We start from the raw sequence: 17,918 nt of genomic DNA on the forward strand, positions 1-17,918 counted from the left end.
TCACGGGCCCAGCCGCTCCGCGGCATGTGGGATCTTCCCGGACCGGGGCACGAACCCGTGTCCCCTGCATCAGCAGATGGATTCTCAACCACTGCACCACCAAGGAAGCCCCCATTTAAGTATTTTTAATTTCCATTAAGTATTTAATTTCCACTTAAGAAATAAAAATTGTATGTGACAAATTTGTTATTTTTTATGAGAGAAAAGATCTACTTAAGGATAGCTATCTTCTGCCTTTTATGTCTGTGATTCTAAAAATAAAGGCATAAAATCATCAGAAATTTAGAGGGTAAAAGCTCTGGTTTGATAATTTCTCAATACCAATCACTTTATATAATCTTTCTAGTAATTGAGCATATTTTTGATATCTTTGGATATTTTTACTGTTTTAGGTGCAGAGTGAGTTGGAAGCAAAGGTCAATACTGTTACAGAATTACTCAATAAGTTACAGGAGACTGATAAACAGCTACAACGCGTTACAGAGCAGCAGACAACCATTCAGAATAAACATGAGAAACTACACTGCCGTGATCATGGAAAGCAGATGAATGTGTTTATGGAGCAGTACATTAGGCATCTTGAAAAACTGCAGCAACAACAAATGGATATTCAGGTAATAAAGGGATCACACATTCCATGTCCTTTTATCACGTGAATCTCTAAGCTAATCATTGATTATTGCAATAGCTCAGGAGATGGTAACAGTTTTAGTTCTTAATTATTTGCTTTTGTTCAGAATTCTTTTCCTCTATGGGGGTACATCTGCATGTTCTAGTTCAGACATCTAGCTCTGTGAGACCTCTCCTTATAGTTGGCTTTTCCTTCTTTTGTGGTATTTCCATTCACGGCGTTTTTAAAGGGCGTTTATCGCATTGCAGTTTTTTGTTTACATCAGTGGCTCTTAGCCTGGGAATGTGCATCAGACTCACTTGGAGAACTTTATAAATATACACGTGCTTGTACCTCTCAGAAAGTCTGAGGCAGCAGGTCTCAGATGGGGTCTGGGAATCCTTGAAAGCTCTCTAATGATTCTGTTGCACACCCTTGGATGAAAACCACCTAGTATACTTATTTGCTTCTACATTTACTTAATTAAAAAGAATGAACATTCTTATGCCTTTTGAATATGAGGCACTGGACTATTATAAGAAGAAGAGTTATCCTCACAGAATGCTGATAGTATAGTTTCTTATTTATTTTGGAATTTCTAAGTCCTGGGATACTACCCAGCACTCAGGTACTCAGTATACTTTCTTTTTGAATGAGTGAATGACCAGCATCGTAAATGTATTGGTTTTAATTTCCTTTTTTTCCCTACTTAGTATGCAGTTCAAAAACTTTTAAAAATAAAATTAAAATATAACATTCAGAGGAATATATAAAAAATAAACTTGTCATAGCTCAATATAAGATCACAGAGTGAACACTAATGTCCTATTATTTTCAAGACTTCCTAATAGAGCTTGTCTCGAGATTTTCATGGGATTAAGATATTATTTTTATTGGAATGATTATGGGCATATAAAATAAAGTTTTAGTAAGTACTCCATACATTGCTAAAATTGAGTGTGCAGCATGTCATCTGGAGAGGCTAGGAGTGGGCCTATCAGAGTGCTGGTCCTCAGTCTACATATAACTTTACTTCTCTGAGCCTTGATTTCTTTACCTAGAAAATATTTTTGGTTCAGGATAGAATGAGATGACACATTTGAAAAGCACACTGAGTTTTTTTAAGGTAGTTCTAGGTGCTTGCCATTCATTTATCTTTCCATAAATAAACACATAATTTATTAACTTTCTGATTTTGGAAGAATGGAATCTTTGCTAATTCAGACATCTTATTTATAAAGCCTATAACTACAGAGAAAATTGAACTTTCAATGAGTATTTTAGTAGTTCAGTTAAGGCTTAATGAAATGAAATTCTTTTTGAAGAGTGATCTCAACACACTTTTAAGAATTCTGTAAAACTATAAATCTTTTCGGTTTTTCTTTGCCTAGCATAAAACTCTTTTAAAATCAGTTTTATTAGTTAAGATACTTACACATTTCAGATGTTTTAATAGTGTTAAAACTGTGTTGTCACTATAGTTTCCATTTATATGTAAATGCATATATTACCGCTGCTACTATGTGCAGCTGCTATTTTATTTGAGTGCTTTCTATCAATGGTTTTTAAACCTTTAATTAAAATAAAATCTTTCCATTCAGGATATAAAAGATGAGATGTTTTGGTTTTAAATTCTCTGGTTTAAGTAGAGGTCTAGGGCTAGTTTCCCTTCTTCCTGGTCCTCTCCTACCCTGCTTCAGTGTCTCTTGAGCCATCTCTGAGGTGAAAAGGAAGAAACTGAGGTTTAGAATAAATTAAATGATCAGGACCACACTGCAGAGCCAGACTTAACCCAAGTGCTATTATATGCTTCCAGTGGCATTGCTGCTGCAGTGGATAGTTGCATGTAATGTGTGTATTTTCATTGTTTATTTAATCTAATAGATTGTTTTCAAGTCTTCTAATACATTTCAAGGTATTTTGTCATCTAACTCTTTCAAATGATATTTGAAATTAACAAAGTAATTTTATGTTTTCTAGACTCACTTCATTAGTGCTGCACTCAAGACTAGTAGTTTTCAGCCTGTTACTGTGCCCCCTTCTAGAGCAGTGGAAAAGTATTCTGTAAAACCAGACCATTTGAATTTTGCTAGCAGTAATCTATCTTCACATAACACCTTTGCTTCCAAACAAGGTAAAAATATGTAGTTTTCTATGAATAAAAAATGCCAGCTATGAATGTTCTTTGCAGTATATAAGCTGAAAACTTACTTATAAGGTTGTGAGAGACTGTCTTTGTCTTATAAAATTAGGTTTTTTCTTTTTTAGGTCAGGTAAGTTTTAGATTATTTTGAAACTTGTTCAGTCAAGTTATGGATCATGTTCTACTTAATGGTTTTAATTAATAACTTTCATAAATTGTCAGAAGCACTTCTATATAAATTTAGAAAAATTTTACTTATCTAGCATCAAAAATGCTTGTCATCAATTCACCAATTTTCTGACAAACTGGATATTTACTGTTTTCTTGATTCTGTCAGGGGAGAAACCATCTGAGTACAATTAGAAACTATTTCTAAATATTTTCAAAGAGTTAGTAATGCAAGTCTATTTTAATGGAATTTAAAAAAATCTCTTTATAAAAACAAAGGAATACATAGCTTATTTGTGTTAAACCTTTGGAATTTAAACTATATTAATAAATGTATCTCCAAATTATTGATATCTGAATAATGAACTAATGAAAATCAAGGGCCTATCCCTTTAATGATATACAGACCCATGTAGTACAATATTCCCGACATTTGATTCGTTAGAACGTTGTTGGATTACAGACATGTTAAAGATTCCTTATACTGGCAAGGTGCTTTACATTTCCCCCAAGTGAGTGGGTCTTACAAAACTTTTGTGAAGTAATGTGAGTCAGTTTTTAAGTTGTAAAGGAAGGAGGATGAAGCCCAGAAAGGTTATGACTGCCTGCTCAAGGTCACCTGGCTTGAGAGTGAGTGTCAGAGCTACAGCCAGAACTCAGGTTTCCGCGCTCACGGTTTATAGTTGTCTAATGTATCTTGTACTCACTAAAGTGGGATCTCTCTAGATCAAAGTATATAAAAATTTTAAGACTTGCTATACTTAGCACCAGATGGTCTTACCAGTTTTCATTGCCATGAGCAGTGTCTGGCTATGCCATTTTTCACCACAACTTGAATAGCACTGAATATTGTCATATTTTTTTCTTATTTGTTAGGTATAAGTATAAAGTATTTATAGTCTGTATTCTTCTGATTTCTAGTGAGGATGAACTTATTTCTATATATTTGTTAATAATTTGAGTATCCTGTATAATTTTGGTTTTATTTTTAAAATATGGGGAAGAGTAATATTACAATTAAAACGTTTTTAAAAAGTAAGTTAAATTTATTATTTTCTTTATTTTCTATTGAAGCACCTTCAATAGAGGTTGAAGATACCAATTTTGATAAACAGAAATCTCCTTTGGAGACACCAGCACCTCGCAGATTTGCTCCTGTACCTGTTTCAAAGGATGATAAAATATCAAAGAGGGAAAATCCTACGGATAAAAAAGAAAATATGGAGATGTCACGTCATACAGGTAATAAAGCAATTATAGTTAGCACCCACTACTTTTATTAGACCCATCTCAAATTAGGAACAGATTTCCACACTCATGATTTATAATTCTCTAATGTGCCTTGTAGTAACTGAAGTGGGATCTCTATTTTTAATATATGTATTTAAATGATACTTTCTGGGCAAATCAAGCTTCTTTAGATTCTTTGCAGGAGGAGTTGGAGATATACCTTTGTAATTATTCTGACTATCTTCAACATGTTATTACTTAAACCTTTAATGAAAAATATTTGTTATTAATAAATAAAAAATAATGCTTTATAGAAGGTAAGGTTGATTATCATGTTTACTTATATTGTTTTTAAGTGTGAAGTTAAATACTAAAACTCAGAGAAATTTAACATTTATTGTGTTCAACTGGAAAAAGTGCTAATAACCTTTATAAGTGACAGGAAATAATAATTTGTTATAGACGCTTAAAATATAGCCTTTCTAGTAAAAGTAAGTAAAAATGTTAAATATAAGCTTTCATTTTTGGAGTCATTTAAATGCATTCCAGTCTTGTCTTGGACACATTTAAAGAATCTTAAGGAATTTAAAAGATAATAAAATCTTTAATTAATAAACCTCACCAAAAAAAAAAAATTTTGTTATGTAGTCTCATTAAAGATGAGGATAAAAGGAAGATTCAACCAATAGTTGTTGTGAAGAAATAGTTAAATCTCCCTTTTACTGTTAATAAAAATAGTTCCGTTTACTAGGCTTTGTGATGATGTTACTTCTCATTCAAATTCTTTTTTTCTGTGATGGAAATAAATTCAGGCCTAAAATTTTACCAGTATAGTTTCCTTGAGTTATAAATATTTAGTTTTATTGATGAATGTATGTATAGTCTACATTGTAAATTGAGTAGGTCATCACCACATGAAACTAATTTAGTACAAATATATGTGAGATAGTATATAAAAATGAATTAGTACTTGAAAAATGATACTGTATTTCTTCTATTGTAGAAAATGTAGGACTCTTGGAACAAATTTTGAGTAACTATGATTCTTTGACAAGAATAAGTGAATCTTCAGACAAAAACTTACTAACTAGATCAAAAATAGGATGGAATCCTGAGAGGAGAAACAGGTAAAAACAAGAGATTGGAATAGGGGCTTCCCTGGTGGCGCAGTGGTTGCACGTCTGCCTGCCGATGCAGGGGAACCGGGTTCGCGCCCCGGTCTGGGAGGATCCCACATGCCGCGGAGCGGCTGGGCCCATGAGCCATGGCCGCTGAGCCTGCACGTCCGGAGCCTGTGCTCCGCAACGGGAGAGGCCACAACAGAGGGAGGCCCGCATACCACAAAAAAAAAAAAAAAAGAGAGATTGGAATAAACGCTACATTGAAAAGAGCTTTGTTTATATTTTTAAAATTTCTTTAGAAATTTTAGTGAATTTAAAACGTTGCTTTTAAAAATTGTCTTAGATTTAGTTACTATTTTCTTCTGCTAATAGATCTTTCCTCTCTTCTATAATATAATTATGAATACATCTAATTTTCTCAAACTGTGGATTATTTACTATTAATTTCTGATGAAATGATATCTGGGATTTGCTTCAATAATAATCCATTGCAGGGGCTTCCCTGGTGGCACAGTGGTTAAGAATCCACCTGCCAACACAGGGGACATGGGTTCAAGCCCTGGTCCAGGAAGGTCGCACATGCCGTGGAGCAACTAAGCCCATGCACCACAACTACTGAGCTTGCGCTCTAGAACCTGCAAGTCACAACTACTGAAGCCTGTGCACCTAGAGCCCGTGCTCTGCAACAAGAGAAGCCACCACAATGAGAAGCCGGTGCACCGCAATGAAGAGTAGCCCCTGCTCACCGCAGCTAGAGAAAGCCTGCATACAGCAACGAAGACCCAACACAGCCAAAAATAAGAAAATAAAATAAAATAAATTAATTTTTAAAAAATCCATTGCAGGGTGGGGAAAACTGGGTTGGAAGTATAAATGAAATGAGAATAGCCATAAGTTAGTTATTTTTGTAGTTAAATAAAGGTATATAGAGGTCATTATACTATTCTTTCTACTTTTGTATATGTTTGAAACTTTATAAAGAGTTTTTAAAAAGTCAAGTAAATCTAAGCCACTATAATTTTTTTTGAATGTCATGAAAACTACAATAATAAAAACTAAACGAGTCACATTTTGCATAATCTCATAAGAAGACATTACAGTTTTAGTCCATTACATTTAATGTAATTACTGATAAAGTAAGATTTATGTCTGTCATGTTGTTATATGTTTTTTATATCTTAGGTCTTTTTTTATTCCACTATTCCTCCATAATGTCTTTTTTTTTATTAAATAGGTATATTATAGTGTAAGATTTTATTCCCTTGTTGCTTCTTTTACTATATTTTTTGAGTTATTTTCTCTGGTTGCCCTAGGAATTACAGTTAACATCTTAATTTAAAATGATCTAGTTAGGATTAATACCAATTTAATTTCTATAGGATTCAAAAACTTTGCTCTGATATAGATTGATTCCCTCCCCCTTTCTTTCTGCTGTTATTTTCATACAAATTATGTCTTCTTGCATTATAAGTTTGTCTATACAGCTTGATTATTATTGCTTTATGCAGTTGTCTTTTAAATCCGATAGAAGAAAAGAGTTATAAACAAAAATAATTTAATACTGTCTTTTTATTTACCTATGTAGTTAAATTTACCAGTACTCTTTGTTTCTTCACATGGATTTGAGTTAGTTTGTAGTGTCCTTTTATTTCACTCTGAGGGACTCTTTTTAGTATTTACTGTAGAGTAGGTCTGCTGGTGATAAATTCTCTCAGTTTTGTTTATCTAGGAATGTCTTAATTTCTACCTTTGAAGTGTAGTTTTGCCAGATGTAGAAGTTTTGGTTGACACTCTTTTTCTTTTAGTGCTTTGAATATGTCATCTCACTGCCTTCTAGACCTCATGATTTCTGATGAGAAGTAAGCTGTTAATCTTCCTGCGGAAACTGTATATAATTAGTTATTTTTCTCTTGCTGCTTTCAGGATTCTCCCTGTGTCTTAGGCTTTTGACAATTTGACTATGATGTAGCTAAGTGTGGATCTCTTTGAGTTTATCCTCTGTAGATTTTGTTGATCTTCTTGGATGAGTGGATTAATATTCATTAAATTGGGGAAGTTTTCGGTCATTATTTCTTTACATAGTTAAATAGTGCACATGACCTTTTATTTCTCTCCTAGGGCTATGTTGTATGTTGGTATGCTTGATGATGTTCCACAGGTCTCTGAGGCTTTTAATTTTTTTTTTTTCTGTACGCGGGCCTCTCACTGTTGTGGCCTCTCCCGTCGCGGAGCACAGGCTCCGGATGCACAGGCTCAGCGGCCATGGCTCACGGGCCCAACCGCTCTGCGGCATGTGGGATCTTCCCGGACTGGGGCACGAACCCATATCCCCTGCATCAGCAGGCAGGCTCTCAACCACTGTGCCACCAGGGAAGCCCTGAGGCTTTTAATTTTTGTCATTCTTTTTTTCTTCTGCTCCTCAAACTGGATAATTTCAATTAATCTATCTTGAAATTTGCTGATTCTTTCTTTTGCCAATTTGAATGTGCTGTTTAGCCTGTCTAGTGAATTTTACATTTCAGTTATTGTATTTTTCAACTCTCAGAATTTCTATTTTTTTAAAAATAGTTTTTATCTTTATTGATACTCATTGGTGAGACTTCATTCTTTTTTTTTAATAAATTTATTTTTATTTTCTTTATTTTATTTTTGGCTGCATTGGGTCTTTGTTGCTGCACGCAAGCTTTTCTCTAGTTATGGTGAGTGGGGGCTACTCTTTGTTGTGGTGCACAGGCTTCTCATTGTGGTGGCTTCTCTTGTTGCAGAGCATAGGCCCTAGGTGCGCAGGCTTTAGCAGTTGTGGCACGCGGACTCAGTAGTTGTGGCTCACGGGCTCTAGAGCGCAGGCTCAGTAGTTGTGGCTCATGGGCTTAGTTGCTCCGCAGCATGTGGGATCTTACCGGGCCAGGGATCGAACCCGTGTCCCCTGCATTGGCAGGCGGATTCTTTTTATTTTTTTCGGTATGTGGGCCTCTCACTGTTGTGGCTTCTCCCATTGCAGAGCACAGGCTCCGGACGCGCAGGCTCAGCGGCCATGGCTCACGGGCCCAGCCGCTCCACGGCATGTGGGATCTTCCCGGACCGGGGCACGAACCCGTGTCCCCTGCATCGGCAGGCGGATTCTCAACCACTGCACCACCAGGGAAGCTCCAAGACTTCATTCTTTTAGGTTTCTTTTTGGCCGTGTCATGCAGCTTGCAGGATCTTAGTTCCCTGACCAGGGGTTGAACCCAGGCCCTTGGCAGTGAAAGTACATAGTCCTAACCAGTGGCCCACCAGGGAGTTCCTGAGACTTCATTCTTATACTTTCCTTTAATTGTAGTAGCTCATTTATGTTCTTTCTCTAGTAAGTCCAATATTTGGGGTTCCTCAAGGACAGTTTTTACTGACTATGCTTTTTCCTGTGTCTGAGTTATACTTTCCTGTTTCTTTGTGTCTCACAACATTTTTGTTGAAGATTAGACATTTTAATGTGCCAGTTCTGGAAATCAGATTCTTCCAACAACTGCCACCCCCAACCAGCATTTGTTGGTATTGCTGATTGTTGTTGTTGTTCATGTTGTTGCTGTTTGTTAAGTGATTTTCCTGGACTAATTCTATAATTTTAATTCTTTTATCATGTGTAGCAAGTCTCTATTTGGTTAGCTAAGTCTGCTAATGATTGGAAGGAGATTTCCTTATCTGCTTTGAATGAAAAAGTCTACCTGTCTTTGCAAGGGACTGTGTGTGTGTGTGTGTGTGTGTGTGTGTGTGTGTGTGTGTGTGTACGTACATGTTGGGGCACACCTTCAGTGCTCCAGCAGTTTATAAGTCTGTCTTAACCTTTACTTCCTACTCACACAGAGCCCACGGTCAGTCAGATGTGAAAGGTTAGGCCCTTTTTAGGTCATTCTTCTGCATGCACATAGCCCTGTACATACACATGACCTTCTAGATCCCCAGTAATGTGTTGGAGCTTTTCAGAACTCCACCCTGGACATCTCATTCCCCACATTTTTGGTTTATTGTTTACCCTCTTGTTTGCCTCAACTGGCACGACCCCCTCAGGCAGCTAAGATGTTGAACAATTGGCACTGTTTTCGAAGAATGACCTGGGGATGGGATTTCTCAGTGAGATAACTCTGAGTCAGGTCTAAGGAGAAACCCTGAGAATGGGACTTTTTGAAGGGCTCCAAACTCATTCTGACTTTTTAGTGGTTGTGAGGCTGTTGGTTTTCTTTTTTTAAAAAATGTTTTATTTATTTATTTATTTTGGCTGTGCTGGGTCTTAGTTGTGGCATGTGGGATCTTTGTTGCGGCCTTTTTAGTTGCTGCATGCGGGCTTCTTAGTTGCAGCATGGAGACTTCTTAGCTGTGGCATGCATGTGGGATTGAACCCGGACCCCCTGCATTGGGAACACTGAGTCTTACCCACTGGACCACCAGGGAATTCCCGAGTCTGTTGATTTTCAAAGCTACCCCAGAGTTGGGAAAAGGGCTCTGGGAATAGGGCAAGTTAAAAATGCCATAGAGCTTGCTGTTCTTGTCAGCCATTTTCTTACTTAAATATTCCTTGGGTTGTTGCAAGCTTTTGTTTAATTTCCAGCATTCTGCAAAAGCTGATTTGACCATTTTTGCTAGTGTTCTCTTTACTCTTAACAGGGGTAGATTTTTAGAGATTCTTACTCCACCATTCCAGAAGTGCTTCTGCACGTTAGCTTTTTCAAAGTAAAACTGTTTTCTGCTCTTTTTCTACTATTCCTAAGCCAGTCTGGCCAGAGAATCTTGTTTCTTGTAATTTTTGGTGTTTCATATGTTTAATCACATAACTGATTAATTCTGTTGTGCAATTTTAATAAGACTCATTTAGAATTCATATAACTAAGGATGTATCAAAGATTTATATAATCAACTGTTTACTGAATTTATGACAATTTAGAAAACTTTATTTTAAAATCTTTTACAGCATTGACCCTCTGTCCACTCAGAAATTTCCTTCCTGTGAAGAACTAGGAACAGCTAAAGTGACTGTGCAGAAGTCTGATGATATTCTTCATGATCTTGGCCAAAAGAGGAATGAAACAAATGGCATACGCCAGGTAAGGTGGGAACAAGATACTAAAATTAATGATTAGTTAAGGTAAAAATTACGAAGAAATAAAGTTATCAAGACAGAAAGCAAGAGGAAGGATGAAGACAAAGCATGGAAAGACATGTCAGCCCAGCCTGTTCCCCTTACAAAACTTTTCCAAAAGCCCTCATCAAGTGATTTCTACTTACTGCTCCTTGGCTAAGACTGAGCGATGTGGCAACCGGTAGCTCTCCAGCTTCTGTGGGAGAGGAAGGAAGGTGGAAGGAGAACTGTGAATGTCCCTTGTTTATCCAGTTCACATTGTCTGCTCTGCCTACCTAGAGCCAACTTGCTCTTATTTTGTTTTAGCTTTCTTCACCAGATAGAGCTTTTGTTGGCCACCGAACTGCTGTGGGCTTCCCAGCCCCATTTCACTGAACATTCACATTAGTGCTTCTAAATGGAAAGAAACTTTAGTTGCCAAGTATTCTTTTATAGCTCTTCAATTTGACAAATTGATTCCTTCGACTATGTTGGCATAGTATATGTCCCAAACTATAGTAATAGCTCTTATTTGGATTAAAATATTAATATGAGTTTTACATACTAACATTCTTGCCTTTTTATCTTTTAAGCCAAAAGAATCTCAGATTGTGTCAGCAGTTGCTGATCTTCCACAGAATTCCATTAAGCTTCAAATAACCAATACGAGATCTGTATTGAAAGATGCTGAGAAGATTTTGAGAGGAGTACAAAACAATAAAAAAGTACTTGAAGAAAACCTGGAAGCTATTATTCGTGCAAAGGATGGAGCTGCCATGTATTCATTTATCAATGCTCTATCTACCAACAGGTAGGACAGGATGTTGGCATCCCAAGGTTTTTTATGAAACTGCCAGTTTACAGTGCTTCATTTTGTTTTAGTGTGTTTTAATGTTTAGAAAATGTTCTTCATTGCCTTTGACATGTGGACTTATTATAAAGTTGGAATTTGGGTATGTACATGTTGTTATGATTTTTCACAGATGTTAATTTTCCCTGTTTTTTTCTCTCCTTGGTACATTTCTTCTGGGATCTACATGTGCTTTTCAAACATTCGATGAAACTAATAACATTGGTTTTTCATTTTCAGATGAAGGATGTTGGGCTACACAATAGATTCAAAACTAGGTAAGAGATCTATTCTTAGGACCTTTAATGTTAATTTAAGAAAATTCTTTTTTCTGTTTTGTAGAGAGATGTCAGAGAAGATTCGGATCAGAAAGGCAGTAGATAACTGGATTAAAACTATTTCTGCAGAAATTCAAGTAGGTATTGGAAAAAAACAGAATTAATTGAATTCTCAGGAGATAACATTTATTACAATTTACAAGTATTATATGTATTCTCAAAATATTCCTTTTAAGTCCACTGATAATTCTTAATTTCACTCTGTCACCCTTTATACTTACTTAGTAATAAGTTTCATTTTACTTAACATGTGCTTTGTCTCATAAATTATATTATGGCTGTTAACTGGAAAATTGTGGATAATAACTAAAATATTAGTGATTTGAAAGAAAATTTAGCAAAAGCATTTAGAAAAGAAAGAAGTATACTTACAAAAAAAGGATCCTTTAAAAAAAAAAGACAGCAGATTTAGAAGCATTGGCTTACCAAAATAAAAACATCAAAGTTACTTAAAAGGAAAATACTCCACAAGATTTTTAAGGTTATTAAGTTTAGAGAAGTCAGTCAGTTCCAGCTGGAAAAACTGCCACTTTCTCACCTCCACAAAGCTCATGGTGTATCTTCAGACATTAGCATTGCAAAAATCCACGACAGTTGTTTTTATCAAGGGGTCAGTAATTTAAAGGAAATTCTTAAAATTTTATGTATTTGAAGAAGCAAAACTAGACAGGGTAACTCATTTTTACCTTGGGATGCAGTGTTTTTTCCTGACTGTAAGATGTGTGTATCTGCATACTCACAGTGGTAGAAGATGAAGTGTTAGTTTTTTTTGGTTTGGGGGATTTTTTTTTTGTTTCTTTCTTGTTTTTGGGGGGTTTTTTTGACCTCACTATGTAGCTTGTGGGATCGAACCTGGGCCCTCAGCAGTGAAAGCACAGAATCCTAAGCACTGGACCGCCAGGGGATTCCCTAATATACACTTTTAAACACTGTTGTTTTAAGAATGTATATCTCTAATGTGGTTATAAAGAATTTATATTAGCTGCTACGTAATGCACCAGAAAAAAAGTGAGCTAAGAGTCAGAAGACTTGGAGTTCATATCTGGTTCTGCAGATGACTAGCAATATATGTCACTCTATAACTGTGGATTTCATGCAAAATATGCTTGTTTAAACCTACAAGTAACTTTAATTTATAAATAAATCTCAGTGTTTTATTACAAAATTGTTTACTTTTTGGAAACTTATTTTTTAATTTAATTTTTGGAATACTTACTATATTCATATGGTTTAAACATCAAGAAGTGTAAAAAGCTTTATAATGAAAAGTTGCCCTCTTATCCCTGAACATCATCTACTATTTCTCATTCCCTCTGCTCCATAAAACACCAGTCTTTTTAATTTTTCATTTATTCTAAAAAGAATTTTTATTTATATGTAAACCAATATCATTTACTTATAAAGCCTTTAAAACTGCTAAATTATATTTCTATAGCAGCAGAAAATAAATTCTAGTACTTTTGATGTGAAAGCATTACTACTTGGATAGATTTTAAGTAATTTTAATTTTGGTTATGTTAAGGATGAACTGGCAAGAAAAGATTATGAACAAAAGAGATTTGATCAGAAGAACCAAAGGACCAAGAGAGTTCAGAACATGAGTAAAGATATTAAAACCAACACACAAGACAAAACGGTAAACAACTCTGTAATTCCAAGAAAACATTCTCAAAAACAAAAAGAGGAGCAAATTAGAAATCTACCTACAAGGAGCATGCCTGCTTCAAGCTTACAGAAAGAGAGAAAAGAGGTAAGATGTAAAGGTTGCATTATAATTGATCATTTTTTAAAGACATAAATAATGAAATGACTATGAAAATGTTTTAAAAATATGAATGACTATACAAATGTAAACCATCTTTCAACTATTGATATTTAGAGTTTTGGATATCCATAATGTAGAAATCACTGCACAAAGTACACAGTTCCTTCCTTCTGACATCTCACACTTACAATCACAGTATTTCAGTTACAGCAGGTATATCTAGAGATCATCTAGCCCAAAAATTAGATCCTCTAGTTCATGGTATTCAAAATTGTATTTCATCTTTGTATGTTGTAGTATGTGTGTGTGTATAAATTTTAGTTTGTCTATTTTTCAGTTTAACAAATGTCTGTTTAGTGCCTAGTGATTGGGAGGCATGGTACTAGATGCTAGAGGGAATTTTTTGGCTGTTCTAACTAAGCTGTAACTTTGTGAATGCCAAACATGGATTGTTGGGCAGATTCGTAAAGCATCTGATTAATTCAGTACTTAGTACTTAGTAGATGCTCAATAAATGCTACCTTTCTGTGGCATTTAGATTATGATTGAAGGTGAGATCAGGAATGTAGGAAATTATTTAAAGACTTGGTTTATGTTATTTTACTGTACTTGACAGTTATTACTTTCATATGTAAAATGTGTTTAAACTTTTTGGTGCTGAAAATATGCTTAGTAGTGTAAGAAACTTCATGTTTTTTGGGTGGATGATTTTTGTATTTAATTTTCATGCTTTGGAAAACTTTACAACTGTAGTTTGAGAACTATCTCCAGAATTTAAGAGCCATTCAACATAGAGGACTTTCCTGACCTGATCATTCTTAATATAGTACTTAAGCTGGCAAAAGGAGGTTTTAGAAAAATGAGATAAGTGTTTGATGACTATTTTGCTGGTGAGTTGAATAACTTTGTATACTTAGGGGTTTTTGAAAGCAACCACAGTGGTACAAGACAAGGATTATATGTTACAAATCTATGGAAAACCAGTTTATCAGGGTCATCGCAGCACTCTTAAAAAAGGACCATATCTCAGATTTAATTCTCCATCTCCTAAGTCCAGACCACAGAGACCAAAAGTAATAGAACGAGTTAAAGGTAAGGAACCTCATTTTTTGGTGTTAAAACTCATTTTTTGTGGTATTGGTTTAATACGTAAAGTTCAATTTTTGCTTTTTATTACTTATAAATACTGTTCAAATTATGTAATGCTTAGGGATGGAAACATTTCCTTTTAGGAAAGTAGGGAAAAATAGACCAGATTCAAGATAGGATCAGTGGGGAAAAAATAGGATTAGATGGTATCTTCAGGTAAAGCATGATAAAATTTGAGATGATGACTTTTAAGCAATTTAAATTATAATCTAGGGAATGTAGACATTTCCTTGCAAAGCTTACTCCATCACATTCTTTTTTTTTTTTTTTTTTTTTTGCGGTACTCGGGCCTCTCACTGTTGTGGCCTCTCCCATTGCGGAGCACAGGCTCCGGACGCACAGGCCCAGAGGCCATGGCTCACGGGCCCAGCCACTCCGTGGCATGTGGGATCCTCCCGGACCGGGGCACAAACCCGTGTCCCCTGCATCGGCAGGCGGACTCTCAACCACTGTGCCACCAGGGAAGCCCCATCACATTCTTTATGAACAGAAAGATAAGCCATATGCTGTACATTATCATAAAAGTGCTTATGGGCACTTTTGCAGTTTGGTTTGTCTTCAAAGAGCCTTAGTTAGCAAAGGGGAAAAATTTTTTTGTTACTTTTGTACACAACTAAAAATATCTTTATTTATCACTATATGTTTTGACTCACACCTACCATTTCACTAGTATATTTAAATATAACTCTTAGTTAAATATTGAGTCTGTTGACTTTGGTTACATTTTGAAGTTTCTCAACTTCTGCTTTAGCAGTCTATAAGGCACTTTGACAACATGTCGTCACTCGTGGATCCCAACTCATTTTCCTTTCTGATCCTTTCTGGAAGTTGGAGCTGTGTTAGTTGCTTTAGTTTTCCTTCCTTTCCTTTCCAAAAGTTAGCTGATCATATAGGGTGTCAGTTTATCTAGAAATCCTATAGGTTTTATTTTACTAGGCTTGTGGATGATATTTACCCTCATGTTTCCTTGTTTCTTAGAGCTTGCTATTAACTTATATTTGGGGTTTGGAAAGCCTTTGCAAAAAATAAGTAAAGGTTTTAATACTTTTAAATCCAAAAATCACTTTATGAAGTAACCCTTTTAATGGTAGAAGTGATTGAGAACCTATGGACCCAGGCTCCTCCTTGGGCCTTGGTGCCTGTTACTCCCTCTGCCTGGAGGACTTTTCCCTCAGACCCTTGCATGGCTCACTCAGTTCTTTCAATCTCTGCTCTTAGCTGTTAGCTCGTCAGATAGGTCTATATTGACCATCCTATCCAAAATATTATCACCTAACCCTCTCTATTCCCTTGCTCTGCCTGTTGTTCCTCATAGCACTTTTCACCATCTGACATTATACTTTTATTAGTTTATCAATTTTTTTCCTTACTTAGAGTGTAAGCTACATGAATACAGTTGGTTTATTCAGTACTTGTAGTCCCTGTGTCTGGAATGATGCCAAACACATTTTAAATGCTGAAAAAATATATTTTAAATAAACATTCAAGGGGCTTCCCTGGTGGTGCAGTGGTTAAGAATCCACCTGCCAGTGCAGGGGACATGGGTTCAAACCCTGGTCCGGGAAGATCCCACATGCCACGGAGCAACTAGGCAGCTAAGCCTGTGTACATCTGACTTTCATATTGTTTCTAAAAAATCTTTAAATACATTTTTTAAATCTTTAAAAGCATTAAAAGTGCTTACTATGATGTTACTATTAGACACTATCTACATTCACTTCCCCCTCTGCCTTTAAGTTTCTGAGCATTAGCAGTGAGAGAAGTTACTGCTAGGCATCTTTCAGATTCTATATAGCACCTACAGTACAAACATGGAAGCAGAGGTATCAGCACCACCGCAGAGGCCCCCTCCACTGAAGAACCATTTGTTTGTAGCAAGTAAATTAAACGGCAGTCTTCTCTGAGGTGGTTGCCTGGAACCCCAGAATTCAAACTAATCTATTGTATTATAGTAAGAAATAAGCAACAGCATCCCTTTCAGACTAAACAAAACTGGGTGGAAACTAAGACAAAGAAAAAGAAAACCTACCTTAGGTCTAGCTGGGGTTCAATTAAAAAAATTTTTTTAAATACCTTTTATGTGTCCATCATTATACTAGGTATTGTGAAGGCCACAAAGAGTAAGACATTGTCTCAATCCTCTTAAACTGGAGGACTTCCCTGGTGGCACAGTGGTTAAGAATCCTCCTGCCAACGCAGGGGGAACAAAGAGTAAGACATTGTCTCAATCCTCTTAAACTGGAGGACTTCCCTGGTGGCACAGTGGTTAAGAATCCACCTGCCAACGCAGGGGGACATGAGTTCGATCCCTGGTCCAGGAAGATCCCACATGCCATGGAGCAACTAAGCCCATGCACCACAACTACTGAGCCATGTGCTGCAACTACTGAAGCCCGTGCAGCTAGAGCCCATGCTCTGCAACAAGAGAAGCCACTGCAATGAGAAGCCCACGCACCACGACGAAGAGTAGCCCCTGCTCACCACAACTAGAGAAAGCCCGCGTGCAGCAATGAAGATCCAAAACAGCCAAAAATAAATAAATAAATTTATCAAAAATAAATAAATAAACATTCAAGAAAAATATTCCTTCAATTGAATGAATGAATACTTGAGAACATGATGAAAAAAAAATAGATGTAGTACTAAAATTTTTCTTCCTCGGATCATAAACCTATTTTTAAAAGTCTAGATTTATAAAACTACTCTTATATTAAAAGTAAAAATGTAGAAATGTCAGGTATTTATTTATCAATAGAAAAGATTTTAGTTTCTTTTCCTGTACACTTTTAGTTTTCTTCACTTTTCTCAGGTTCCACAGAAATTTATGTTCTTCTCCAGAGAGACAGATAATCAGAAAAATTTCTAATTATTTAAGAATTCAGGATTTAATATCTATATAGGTTTATTAAATAGTGATTAAAAAATGTATAATGTTATTAACTTCTGCAAGGTTTTAATAAGTATAGAATTTGATTATCTGTACATTATTTCAAAGGATAAAGCCTGGTATTCAGAGTAATGAGAGGATGAAAAAATTTTCAATTCCAAAAATGATCATTAACTTTCTTATACTCATAGGAAAAAATGTAATGAGTTAAATAATACATTCTGAATATTCTTTTGAATCTTTATTCAACATTTTTTTCTAGTTATTGTATCTTTTCTATCATAGTAGTTGCACAAGTTGTTACATCTATTCAGAGGTTGAAAAACCATGACCTGCAGGTCAGCTGCCCGTTTTGATAAATAAAGCTCTATTGGAACATAGCTATACTCATTCATTTAAGTATTGTCTATGAGTGCTTTCATGCTACAAAAGCAGAGTTGAGATGTTGCCACTGAGACCACACGGCCAATGAGGCTAAAATATTTACTATCTGACCAATTAAGAAAAAGTTTGCCAACCCCTGGTTTACTTATATTTTGGGGCCCTGTAACCTTATTATATAGAA

The 17,918-nt window shown here is 35.7% G+C and overlaps 1 protein-coding gene across 3 annotated transcripts in view; it reads left to right on the plus strand.

The window, feature by feature from the left end:
- Positions 1-17,918, plus strand: part of KIAA0586 (KIAA0586 ortholog) — a 104,913-nt gene that overhangs the window by 11,144 nt on the left and 75,851 nt on the right. For all 3 annotated transcript variants that reach the window (XM_028495953.2, XM_028495952.2, XM_007105235.3), the window contains 9 exons: positions 393-614; positions 2,591-2,744; positions 3,996-4,163; positions 5,155-5,278; positions 10,218-10,350; positions 10,958-11,175; positions 11,557-11,629; positions 13,075-13,302; positions 14,235-14,409. In XM_028495953.2, the coding sequence (XP_028351754.1) occupies positions 393-614; positions 2,591-2,744; positions 3,996-4,163; positions 5,155-5,278; positions 10,218-10,350; positions 10,958-11,175; positions 11,557-11,629; positions 13,075-13,302; positions 14,235-14,409 (1,495 nt within the window). The remainder of the gene's footprint in view (positions 1-392; positions 615-2,590; positions 2,745-3,995; positions 4,164-5,154; positions 5,279-10,217; positions 10,351-10,957; positions 11,176-11,556; positions 11,630-13,074; positions 13,303-14,234; positions 14,410-17,918) is intronic.

Source organism: Physeter macrocephalus, chromosome 11 (genome assembly GCF_002837175.3).
Source record: "Physeter macrocephalus isolate SW-GA chromosome 11, ASM283717v5, whole genome shotgun sequence".
Classification (NCBI taxonomy): Eukaryota; Metazoa; Chordata; class Mammalia; order Artiodactyla; family Physeteridae; genus Physeter; species Physeter macrocephalus.